Genomic DNA, 11,687 nt, shown 5'->3' with positions numbered 1-11,687 from the left:
TCTCTCTTCCTCGGCAGCGCCTGGAGGCGGAGCCAAAACGAGGCCTCTGTACGGAACCCCTCCCACCAGGGCGCCGCCATTTTCGGTGGGCAGGGCTGCTTGGGCACCGCCATGTTGGGGGAACCGCCGTGTTCCCCCTCTTTCTTTTGTGAAGCGCGGGTGGAAGGGAAATTCTGGCCCGGCTTCGCCGTATTTTTTTATTATTATTCGAAGCTCAAGACGATTGTCGGCGTCTTTTCTGCTGTAAACTATGTAAACTCTCCAAATGTTATGTGTGTGTCGCCATTTTGAATACGAAACTCCGCCCTGTTGCATTTTAAAAAAATCTGCTCCTCCAATAATCGGGTTTCCCACTAGTACCGGCCACGAATGCTTTGGGGAGGCGCGATAAGCCTCCACCTCTCAGCAAGTGCTTTACTGCATAGCAACGCTATGGGCGCCGCCATCTTTGGGGATAAAAATTAACGCAGCGTTTGCTTCGCGGACACACGTGAATAATCCTGCATTGGATTTTCGCATGTCATCCAGCTGTTAGGATAGCACCCGTGACCTACTCATGCTCAGTACTGCACCAACTTCTCTTTTCCGCAAAAGCTATTTTGATTTCTATACATGTTCCTGGTCCTGAATCTTATCCCGAATCTCAAGGAATTGAATGAGACGATTCGGAATTCAGCCAGGCTTATATAATTCAGGGAATGATGATAAAATTCCAGGTTTCATGCTTTCCTGGAAGCTGCCATTTTGGATCCACCCCTTTGCCATCACTATCCCAAAATAAAAAAAAAAAATACAAACGGCCCCACAAAGTTCCCGGATGTATCTACTCCCTTTCGAGCATTAAAATGGCGACTTTTTCCAATGCCCGTATGTAGCCGCCCTGTGTTATGTGCGATTCAATATGGCGGTTCTCATATTCCCGGATTCTGCGGACAAATACGCATTCAAGATGGCTGCTTCTTAAATACCCGGATGGGCTGAATGCTCGGCAAAAATGGCTTCCTTGGAATCAATAAACCCCCGTGCTATATTCCTGGGTATACTTTCCCGATTAAACACGGATTCTTAAATCCTCGGGTAATCGAAATGTACGATCGCTTGCCCCATGCGAATTGCTTTAGAGCCCCAAAATGGCGCTAGCTGAAATCTCTAGCGGGTGGCGTGACCCAAAAAGGAACCAAGATGGCGAGCGCTATACGGATCGGAAATCAACAAGATGGCGCTAACGGGCTGAGTTCCCGGATGTTGAAGACAGGAACTAACGTGACGCGTTAGGAATAATGAATAAGAGCGCTGTCGTGACGCTGGTTTTCCAGCATGACCAAAGCCGTTGCTCGAAGGGGCTGTACGAATTGGTTTACTCAAGATGGCGATTCAGACGTTCGGTTACTACGATACGGATCTTTAGGAGACTTATTTACTTATCGTTATCGAGTTTCTCTTGAACAGAGAAAGATTATATTACTAGAACATATGGACATAAAAATAATAACACGATCTTATCAACTACTCGAGTTTTTTTCCCCGGGCCCGCTGGTCTCAAGGCGCAGGCGCAGAAACCTCTCCCAGATAGGCCCTTCCCGGCTATGTTGGGCTGGCGGGCTACCCGCCCGCGATAAGGAAGCGCTTCTTGTTTGTCCGTTTCGCTCCCTTCCTGACCTTCCAATTGTCTTCCGCCCTGGGCGCAGTGGCCTAACAATAAGCCCCCGTGAATCCCGAAGGATTCATTTTGGAGCCCACCTGCAGAGGATTACGCTGCGCTGAAATCTGTTAAACCTGTCCACTAGGTATCAGCCTAGTCCTCTGCATGGTTACTCGGAAGTAAGTGAATGGGGCTTATGTCTAAGTCAATCAGAGTTGCAAGCTTTACGTACTACGAGTAATTATGAGATAATATAATACTGTAGGGACTTTGGCTTGGAACAGTAATTTAGATGTACTGCTGTACATCGAGGAAAATTAGCTATACCTGTATTTTGAATAGTCTCCTGTTTTACTTTTTTCTATTATTTCTCATCACCCAGTACTAAGATTCCCAAAGCTAGGGGCTTGTCTTTTTTGGTTATATTACCATGTAAAACAGTATCTAACAATGTAGTTTGGTAAATAATGCCGATAACTGAATAACTGTTGAAATAAGCGTGACTGAGGAGAGAATTTTTTAGCTATAATGATTGAAAATGACTTAGAAATCAGAACCAGAAGTGGGAATATATTTAATTATGCTTAGAAATAAGAAAACCTTTTATATCAAATGCAATACATACGGGATGATTTCACAAATGATATGAAAGTGTTTTGTGTTTGAAGCAGAGAGTAGCCATCCTGTTAGAAAGAATTCATATACTTTTGTAGATGATCTGTTACAAGAATTTGCTGATCACACTGTGTCTCCTGTGTTATTATTTATCAGTAGCCCATTGATCCCAAATTTGTTTTCCTGTTCTGTATAGCAATAATAAATTAGAGCAGTTCTATTTTTATTTTAAGTATGTATGTTAAATTCCTGACTGGCATCCCAGGGAAGGGAGGATGGGGTAAAGTGTCTAAAATTGGAAATAAATTATTTATGTATTGTAAAGGGATGAAGCAAGATCATGAATCTTTGCTAATTTTTCTTGCTGAAGGTATAAATACCAATTCAATGCATACTTATGATCAGAAGGTACGAAGCCTGGAGAGAAACGGAATATCTGATGAGTTCAAAATAAATAATTTGTATTCAGGAGTTTTTCTTCTATAGTAAGAATAAGTCTTTTTGCTTGTTTTTCTGCTTAATCTATACTCGCTTTTTTCCCTCATCCATGGAGTATATTTATCTAAAACTAAAGGTCACCACTAAGATTCAGGTCGGAACGTAATATATACCTAAAAAAATAATTTTAAACAACAGAAAAAGCAGATGGGAACAAGGAGTGGGCTAAATTTTAAGGATTTCAACATCATCATCATACAAAAGCTTTTTTTCTACCTTTGGTTGCTGTTATTGTCACATTTGTTTCTTTCTGTATAGTCTGCACAGTTGGAAGCGGGTGTCTGTTTCATAATGAGATTGTGACAGAAGGCTGTAAACTGTACCTTTGAAGAGATTAGGAAACCAACTCAGATGGCCCAGTACAACTACATTAAGCATTTTTTGATTAACGCAATTCCCCTTAACCTGGTTGGGCATACAGTATTTTGTTTTCCTGCTTTATGCCTGTACTAGTATTTTGATTTATTATGGTTATGTATCTACTGTCTAAATAAAATCTTAATGCCACTATAAGTATTTCTCAGATAGTTTGCCATTCTTTGTTTCTCCATACTGAAATATTTGTTTTCCGCTTTTAAATATTAGACAACAATTTTGGGTTTCATCTCCTGATTTGAAAGACATCCATCTCAAGGTGTGGATGACTGCTAAGTACATAGTGGTTGGAATATCTAGCATAAAAGGTAAAGGGAGAAACTATTGCAGATTGCTATAGGCACTCATCCATAACTGTAGGCTGAATCTATTTCTGTTTTCACCATGCAGTTTCAAGTTATGCCATGTGTCATTACTGTTATGTGAGCTGCATTAGTTGTCCATTTCTTCTAGGAAAAATACCATATAACAAGGGTAATTGGTTCTGGGTGCAATTCAAAGTGCTGGTCATCACCCAGAGAGCCCTTCATGGCTATCTGAGGGACCACCTGTCTCCAGTTGTTTCTGCCCACCTGGTATGCTCAAGCAGGGTGGGCGCACTCCAGGTCTCTTCAATGAAATGTCATCTTGCGGGACTGAGAAAGCATGCCTTCTCTGTCACAGCCCCTGCCCTCTGGAACCGCATCCCCTGGAGGTACCTATGGCTTCCACTCTCCAAATATCTCTCCTAGTCACTGGGAATCATGTGGCATATAAATATAATCCATCAATAAAAATGTTCTGGAACTCCCTTAAGACCTGGCTATGCTCCCAGGCCTGGAGTTAGGGTGCTTGTGTATATTTGGTAAATCCCCCAGAGTCTTTTTTTTTAGTTGAGTGGCTTTAGCAAATCAATGAAATGAAATGCTGGGTTTCTTTGTATAGTTCTACTAAGAGTAACTTTGAATTGCTTGTGCAATAGGAAAAAGCAATAGACAGTTTTGTGGCATTTTGAAGATTTACAAATTTGTTAGGGCATACGTTTGTGTAGATTAGAATCAGTTTTATCAGAGATGTCTCACTTAACTGGCAAAGATGTGTTTATAATGGAACATAGAGAAAACATAAGGAAATAAAATGCAAGAAATGCCAATACTGTAATATTAACGTTTAGAAAATGATTACATTAAAAAAGTAGTGCTGCTTAACATCTTGGTATTGACAGTGTAAAAAATGCAGTTATTGAAATGCAATAGAAATGCAGAACACTGGAGGGCAGTGCTGTAAGACAAGGTGAGGCACTGGATCAGAGAAAGCAGATTATTACAGATCTGACCCTTGGCATACAGAGTGCCAGGAAGCCTGCTTTCTGCAGTGCTCTACCTGCACAGGAGTTTTGTTGAGAATTCTTCTATGGATATGTGATATATTTTAGTGGAATCAGAGGAATGACTATCATTTTCTTCTTAGGTCTCAAGTATCATGGGCTTGACCCCTGTTAAGTTGCATTTTTCCTAGAAGAAAATAGGTCTATTTCTCTTTTTTAAAATACACACTCATTTGCTATCTACAGGTTAACAGAAAAATAAAGTGGCTCCATGATGCCACTGCAAAAGGGTACATAGATATACATAGTTTAGTAGGTATGAACTGATTGTACTTTTGCCTTGTGCTATGCCAAATTTCCTTATAGTTCTGTCCAATCACTTTCTGTCCAAGTATGCATTTTACCTGAGGATATTTTGAAAATAATTTCACTGTACAAGGCTTTATTTCCTCAACCAGAGCAAGTTTTTAATGTTTATATCCCATGAGCAACAAGATTTTACAAAGCTGGCAACAGAGATCTGTTTTGCAAAACACGAATCTATTGAAGATATAACGTACAGTATAGCATTAGTGGGAGAATAATTGTAATTGTTTTTTCTTAAATATAGGACTAATACGAGTCAGATATTGAAGTATTAAAATAAATGGCAACCATTCTTTTTTGAGATACTGGTTATCTTACAGGCTAGAAAAAGCCATGGACAGAAATTAAAAGATAACGGTTATAATTGTGTAAAGTAGAGCACCAGCAGGCCTGAAATCACAGGTAGGAAAAAGACAAAACAAAGCATTAACTGACATCAGAAAGGTAAAATGGAGGTTTGAAAGAAACCACTAAGTGGAAGTTCTTACGGTAGTGCAAGGAGCTTGAGCAGGTTATGGCAAATCAACTCCAGGCTTTCTTGCATGAAGCTGATTTTCCAAATCCCTTTCAATCCAATTTCAGACCTAGCTATGGAACAGAAACTGCCTTGGTCATCCTGTGGGATGAACCGCACTGTGAAAAAGACGGGGAGTGCAACCCCATTGGTCCTCTTGGACCTCCCAACAGCTTTTGATATCATTGGCCATGGTATCCTCCTAGATAGGCTGTCAGAGTTGGGATGTGGGGGCACTGTATTATGGTAGGTCCACTCTTACTTAGCTGTTTCCAGAAGGTGATGCTGGGCAACTACTCTTCTGCCTCATGGTGGTTGGATAATGGAGTCTCCCAGGGCTCCTCTTTATCCCTCATGCTTTTTAACATCTACACAAAACCACTGGGAGAGGTCACTGGGAGAGACTGTGGGCTGATCAATATGCAGATGACACTCCAATTTATCTCCTTTTCATCTAACACAGGTGGGGCAGTTGGCATTTTGAACCAGTGCTTGGGCAGGGTAATGGATTGGATGAGGGCCAATAAACAGACTCAGTCCAGACAAGACGGAGATGCTGATTGTGGGTGATGCATCTGTCAAGCTGAGTGGTGCCCTGCCTGTCCTGGAGGGGTCTGAACTTGCCCTAAAGAAGCAAGTTCAGAGTTTGGGAGTGCTCCTAGATTAATCCCTGCCACTTGAGGCCTTGATGGCATGGAGTGCCTTTTACCAGCTTTGGCTGATTTACCAACTGTGACTTTACTGGACAGAAACAGCTTCATAACAGTTATTCACACACTGGTAACTTCCCAGTTGGATTATTGCAATGTGCTGTACATAGGGCTGCCTTTGAAAATGGTCTGCAAACTTCAGTTAGTTCAAAATAGAGCAGCTAAACTGCTTACTGGGACTGGCTGATGTGAACTTAATGATGCCAGTTCTTTGTCATCTACATTGTCTGCCAGTCCATTTCTGAACTCAAGTCAGAGTGCCGGTTTTGACCTTTAAGGCCCTAAACTGCATAGGACCAGGTTTAGTTGAAGGAGTGCCTTCTCCTGTATGTGCCTACAAGGACCTTAAGATTATCAGTTGAGGCCCTGGTCCACCAGGTCCCCTCACCAAGGGAGGTGAACCAGACCTCTACAAGGGGGAGAGATTTTTCTGTGGTGGCACCCCATTTATGGAGTTCCCTCCCCAGAGGGTCTTCATTGGTGCCTATATTAGCACCATTTTGGTTCCAGGTGAAGATCTTTGTATTTTCCTGGGCTTTTTAACTGGCTTTTAATTGTATTTTAGTCCATACTGTTTTAGTTTTTGAATAACAGCTGCCTAATTTATGTAATATTTTTATTGTATTTTATTTTATACATTTTTATTCAAATTGCATTTTTAGTGTGTTTTATTGTACATTTCCCAGAGAGTTTCAGCTCTTGGTTGGTTTATAAATAAGTAATAAATAGTGAAATGTTAAAAAAATTAAAACATGTAATAAATTTTGCAAAACACTTTGGAATTCTTTTATTAATGCATTTTTAAACTTAAACTGACTCCTCAAAGCATTTCTGTTTTTTCCCCCCACTCATTCTTTAATTTTCCATAAGAATGCGCAAGGTTCATGTAAAAGCTACATTTGAAATATACATTCTTTGGATTGCAATTTAGGAAATGTGTAACATTCATGATCTGATCCTGGACATCCCTATGTATTATGTAGCTGTCCTTGTGGAGACATTGGTTCCTGTAGATATATACAACACTAAGTTTGTCTTTCTCACCAGTTTCTCCTGTGATAACTCTACTAAATGTGTTGCTTGGTCCCTCTTTTTCTAAGGATAGCATGATTGATTGTCACAGGGTGGATTTGTGCAATACGCACGGCTAATATATATTTGTCACGCTTGCGGATCATGGTGTTACATGAAACAAACTCGTGTGATTCATTTATGCTTCAGTGTGGTGTACAAACCTGGACTTTGGGTTAATCAGTAAATCATTGTTCAGTTAATTATGAGTAAGAGTGTTATGCAAACACAGCCTCAGTGTTATTCATTCAAACCAAGATTGTGCAAGGATGGACTCTTCTTAGAAGTCTATGACTTATTCTCTTTTTCCTGTACCTTCTTCTACCAATTGTATCTTGCATTCTCCCTCCCTTCCTAAATGTTGTGAACCTTTGTTCAATCATTCTGTGGCTGTTAAGTGTTGTTTCTGTTTATTTGGGGTTAGAATGGGAAAGGAAGGTTCGTTCCGAGGAGACATCCATGACTCTTCAAAAATAACATTTGATGGAAGAGAACAGAATATTTTTATTTTGTTTACTGACCAGAATAGTACATAGTTTTGTAATAGGGTTTGCAGAGCTCAAATAGAAATGTTTTAAAACTTCTGATTAAATGAGGAGAAACTAAAATGTGGGAATAGAATGCAAGTACTAAAATGCTGAAAGGTTAAATGTTATCATTACTGAATTATACTACTACTTTACTAAGATAAAGATAAAACTAAAAATATACTCAGTTATTCTTTTAAAATGGAGTGTAGTTTTCTTTTATATCTTGGTAAATGATGTCATGTAAAAATTGTGAGAAGAAATGAAATGTCAGGTTGCCTGGTCTACCAGGGAACTTACTTAGAAGTGAAGTTAAATACAGGTGATGAATTTCATCATAACATTGGCGGTACAGGAACATGTGAGCTGCGGTTTCAACTGCTCCGGAATGGCAGGGACAAAGCCGCTCTTTGAAGTGAATCTGTTGGTATCTTCCTTCCAGTGAGGCTGAAAGTAATGTTAAAATATGCTGGTGTAAACATGCTGGACTTTTTGCAGTGGCAAGTTTATTTAGGAGGGACATTGCGCTCAGGTTCACATTCCCCAAAGAAAGGAAGCACCTAGCATTCTCCCTCTGCAAATCAATATGTTATTTGCTGTTTGGCAACTTTTTTAGCTTTGGGAAACCCAAAGAATACAGGGCTGTTGTAGATGGGCCATTATTTTATAATTTTGCTTCCAATGTCATTTTCAAGTTGAGTAAAATTGTCTAATAATGTGAGGGCAATCTTGCTGTGATATTTGTCACTCCATTGATCATCAGGGTTGATTCAGCTTCTAATGGAAAACTTGTCCCTTATGTCTCAGTGCTCTAAGTGGGTGCTTCTACTTGCTCCTTAGCAGTTCATCCACTCTGGTGTGAATTTTGCTTTATTTTTAAACGAATTATATTTTTGTTATTGATGAATATTTTAGACAAAAATTGACACTCTCGCCTATCGGTTTCTACCACAAAATGTCTCCTTTCTCTAAGAGTCATTACCTTGGGCAAGTATATGTTTGGAAACACACTTTTAAGGTGTAGGGACAGGGAACCTTGGATTATGCAATGATATTGAACTACAATATAGTTAATAATGAAGAAGCTGGAGGCTGTAGCTGAGCAATACTGGGACGTCTATAGGGTTCAGACAAAGACCAAGGAAAATTAATGTCCCTGAGCCATGAAATTCCCTGGGTGACTCTGTCTCCCCTCTTTGAATAAGCCTCACAGAGTGGTTGCAAGCATACAAATATACACTCCCTTCAGCTTAGAGGAAAAGTAGATTATACATGAAGAGGACTTCTACAACTAGATGTTTCCTGAATAAAAATCCCCTAGATCTGAAGATAGTGTTAATTGGGAATAGGGTTCTGTAAAGCCATTGGTGCATGAACCACTCTTTACACACAGCAACTGAGTTTGGGTGGTTTGTGCTGGCCTAAAACATTTGTGTTTGGCCTAGATACCAAAATGGGCTGTTTTGTCCTGCATTATGGACTGAAAGCAGAAAAGCAGGGAAAAGCCAAAGACGTTGGTGGGGGGAGAGGGGAGGGGAAGGGAAGGGAGGCAGCAGAGGGAAAACGTTAGAGACATCAGAGGGGGCAGCTGGACCCTCACCCTGGGGTTTGGTGTATGGGGAAAGGTGGCGATGTACCCCTGTATTGCCTTGTCTTCCCTGTAGACTCTCCAGGCTCCATGCAGATTTTGTATTGGATGGACCATCCAAAATGGTATTATCAGAATTTCAGGGGAGTGTTGTTGTTTTTCCTGTTGAACCAAATGCACAATGTACAGTATTTTCTTTTTTTTTTTCCCTTTATCTTTTTGCACGCCCTAATTGGGAGCCTTTTCCTGAATCCCAGCTAGGTGGCAGCATCTAGCTGCCCTGGAGTGATCTCAAAAAAACAGGCAGGTTTGGACAGGTCTAGGACTTGGATGGAGGAATCCCAGGGCTGCAGCACCTTGCTGACTTTGTGGAACTTGGAAGCTCAGCAGGGCTTGCTTCATATTTGGTTGGGGCATCTCCAGGGGATAGCAGAGCTGTATGTCAGAGCGGGGAGTCAGGTTACAAGGCCGTGGCAAGCAACTTGCATGCTGTTGCCAGGAAAATCTCAGGTCTGGGTCCATGTGGTCACCAGGAGCCAAGCTTGGTCTGGAGATGATCTTTCTTCCCCTACCTAAATCATCATCATCATCAAACTTTTTTCCCACCTGAATCTCTTCCCAGTACTAAATTACTTCTGAAATACCTTTTTCAAATAATGCCACAGGTTTCTGTTCTAACAGGGTGCAGTAAATGTGCCTGCAAAGCCGACATGTATGAAAGCAACTTGTTTACAAGAAAGACTGGAGAACAGAAAGTTTTGCAGGCCTGAGCTCAAGGAGTTCTCTAGGCTTACTATCTAACACTTGCTGTCTCCATGGCTACAAAACACAAGATCATGGGAAGGAAACAACCCTACCGCCCACATTTCCCCCCACTACGCAGTGATGTCACCAATAGCCAATCCTGCCACTACAGCTGTTTCATTAACAGTAAACACTAGAATCTGTGTGAGCATGGGAGCTGGCAAGAATACACGCTGGGCCTTCGCTTGAAGAGTCTCAAGCTGTTGGCTGTTTGGGCAGGAGAGGGCAGATGAATGTTTTGGGCAATGGAAAATGTCAGCAAGCTTTCAGGTTTCTAAGAGAAGAGTTTAACTGTTCTCCTTGACATGAATATTCACCCACTCACTTCCTGTGCACCATTAGTGGGGAAAGCATCAAAGTCCACCCTGAACAGTAAACTCATCCTGAGAAACTAATCAGCTGTGTCATCCGTTTCATGCTCTCTTCTTGCCTTCTGTGAGCTCTTCTAGGAGGAATGGGACTTGACCTGGTCACCGGTTCTGCAAAACCAAGCGAATGACTGATGGGAAACAGAGCACTTGCAGCAGTGGCAGTAGCTTGGCAGTGGTGCAGAGGAAGGCTCAAGACGTGAAAAGGACAGCTATGAAGTCAGAAGACAACAAGCCATTCCTGCATGTGACTGGAGGCCTGCTGCTTTGCATAGTAGCAGTGGCTTCAGGAATTTTTGATGGTGCTCACACAGATATTGGCTATGAGCATTACGCTGAACCAACTGTGGCTGGAATGCCAGCTTTCCTAGCTATGCCAGCAAATTGCTTAATCAACTTGGCCTACGTACTTCTGGGTTGGTATTGGTGGCCACCAGGTGACAAGAACAGGCAGACCTGCTACTTTCAGGAGGTCTTTGCCCTCATGGCGCTTGTATATGGGCCTACACAATGGGTCCGGTTATGGACCCAGCATCATTGGGCAGCTGTGTTAGATCAGTTGTTAACACTACCGATTTTTGCTTGGGTTATTGTTTGGTGCCTCTTTCTTGAATATGGGTGGCAACCACATGTTTTTCTAGCCATTGAAGCAACTTCACTGACTAGCTATGTTCTGGCACTGCTTCACCCGCAAGGTTTTGAGTTGGCACTGGGTGGACATATATTTGTTGTTTTTTGGACAGTACTAAAAGTGCAGACACATTTGGGTAATGCTAGTTCCACCTGGATTATAGTACTGGGGACGATCTCTTGCTTGGGCTTTGTAAGCCTCAAGGTGTGGGATCAGGAACTGGCCCAGTGGGCACTTTTCTCTCGGCTCACTGGTCATTTTTGGTCCAAGATATGCGATGTGTTGCAGTTCCATTGTGCTTTTCTCTTCCTTACCCTACTGAGCAGACATCAGCTAAGCTCTCAGTGAATTAATCTATGATCTTAATGAACAGTCTTAATCAAAGGATAATCTTACTGTAACAGACAGGAACATAATGTGGTTTGAAAGAATAAAAAAAGTCTGCTAAAAATATGCTGGTTCCTCCAAAAAGCCATTGAGTGAGGATAGTTGGTGAAGTCTACACAGTGTCATTTGGTTTATTTCCTGTTGAAGATAACGTTTTATAAAACCACATAGGACAAGAAAAAAAATATTGGTTTATATATGTCTCTCTAGAACAGTGATGGCAAACCTTCTGGGCTCGGTGTGTCAAAAATTCGGAAAATGCCTAACTGGACTCTGCTTGCATGT

General features: G+C 41.4%; 1 protein-coding gene across 2 annotated transcripts; it reads left to right on the top strand.

The window, feature by feature from the left end:
- Positions 1-1,598: 1,598 nt before the first annotated feature.
- On the top strand, positions 1,599-11,468 carry TMEM187 (transmembrane protein 187). Of its 2 annotated transcripts, none has more exons than XM_007420514.4 (2): positions 1,599-1,821; positions 10,466-11,468. In XM_007420514.4, the coding sequence occupies exon 2, from the start codon at positions 10,512-10,514 to the stop codon at positions 11,361-11,363; it is 852 nt and encodes a 283-aa protein (XP_007420576.2). In that variant the 5' UTR covers positions 1,599-1,821; positions 10,466-10,511; the 3' UTR covers positions 11,364-11,468. The 2 variants fall into 2 exon arrangements, with proteins under 2 accessions (XP_007420576.2, XP_007420575.2); XM_007420513.4 differs by having other exon boundaries at positions 10,457-11,468.
- Positions 11,469-11,687: the final 219 nt, after the last annotated feature.

This window comes from Python bivittatus, unplaced genomic scaffold (assembly GCF_059951505.1).
Source record: "Python bivittatus isolate LINGU-HERP-01145 unplaced genomic scaffold, Pbiv_v1 ctg000220_np1212, whole genome shotgun sequence".
Taxonomy (NCBI): Eukaryota; Metazoa; Chordata; class Lepidosauria; order Squamata; family Pythonidae; genus Python; species Python bivittatus.
The sequence above is the reverse complement of the archived record's forward strand: the minus strand, read 5'-3'. Positions and strand labels throughout refer to the sequence as shown.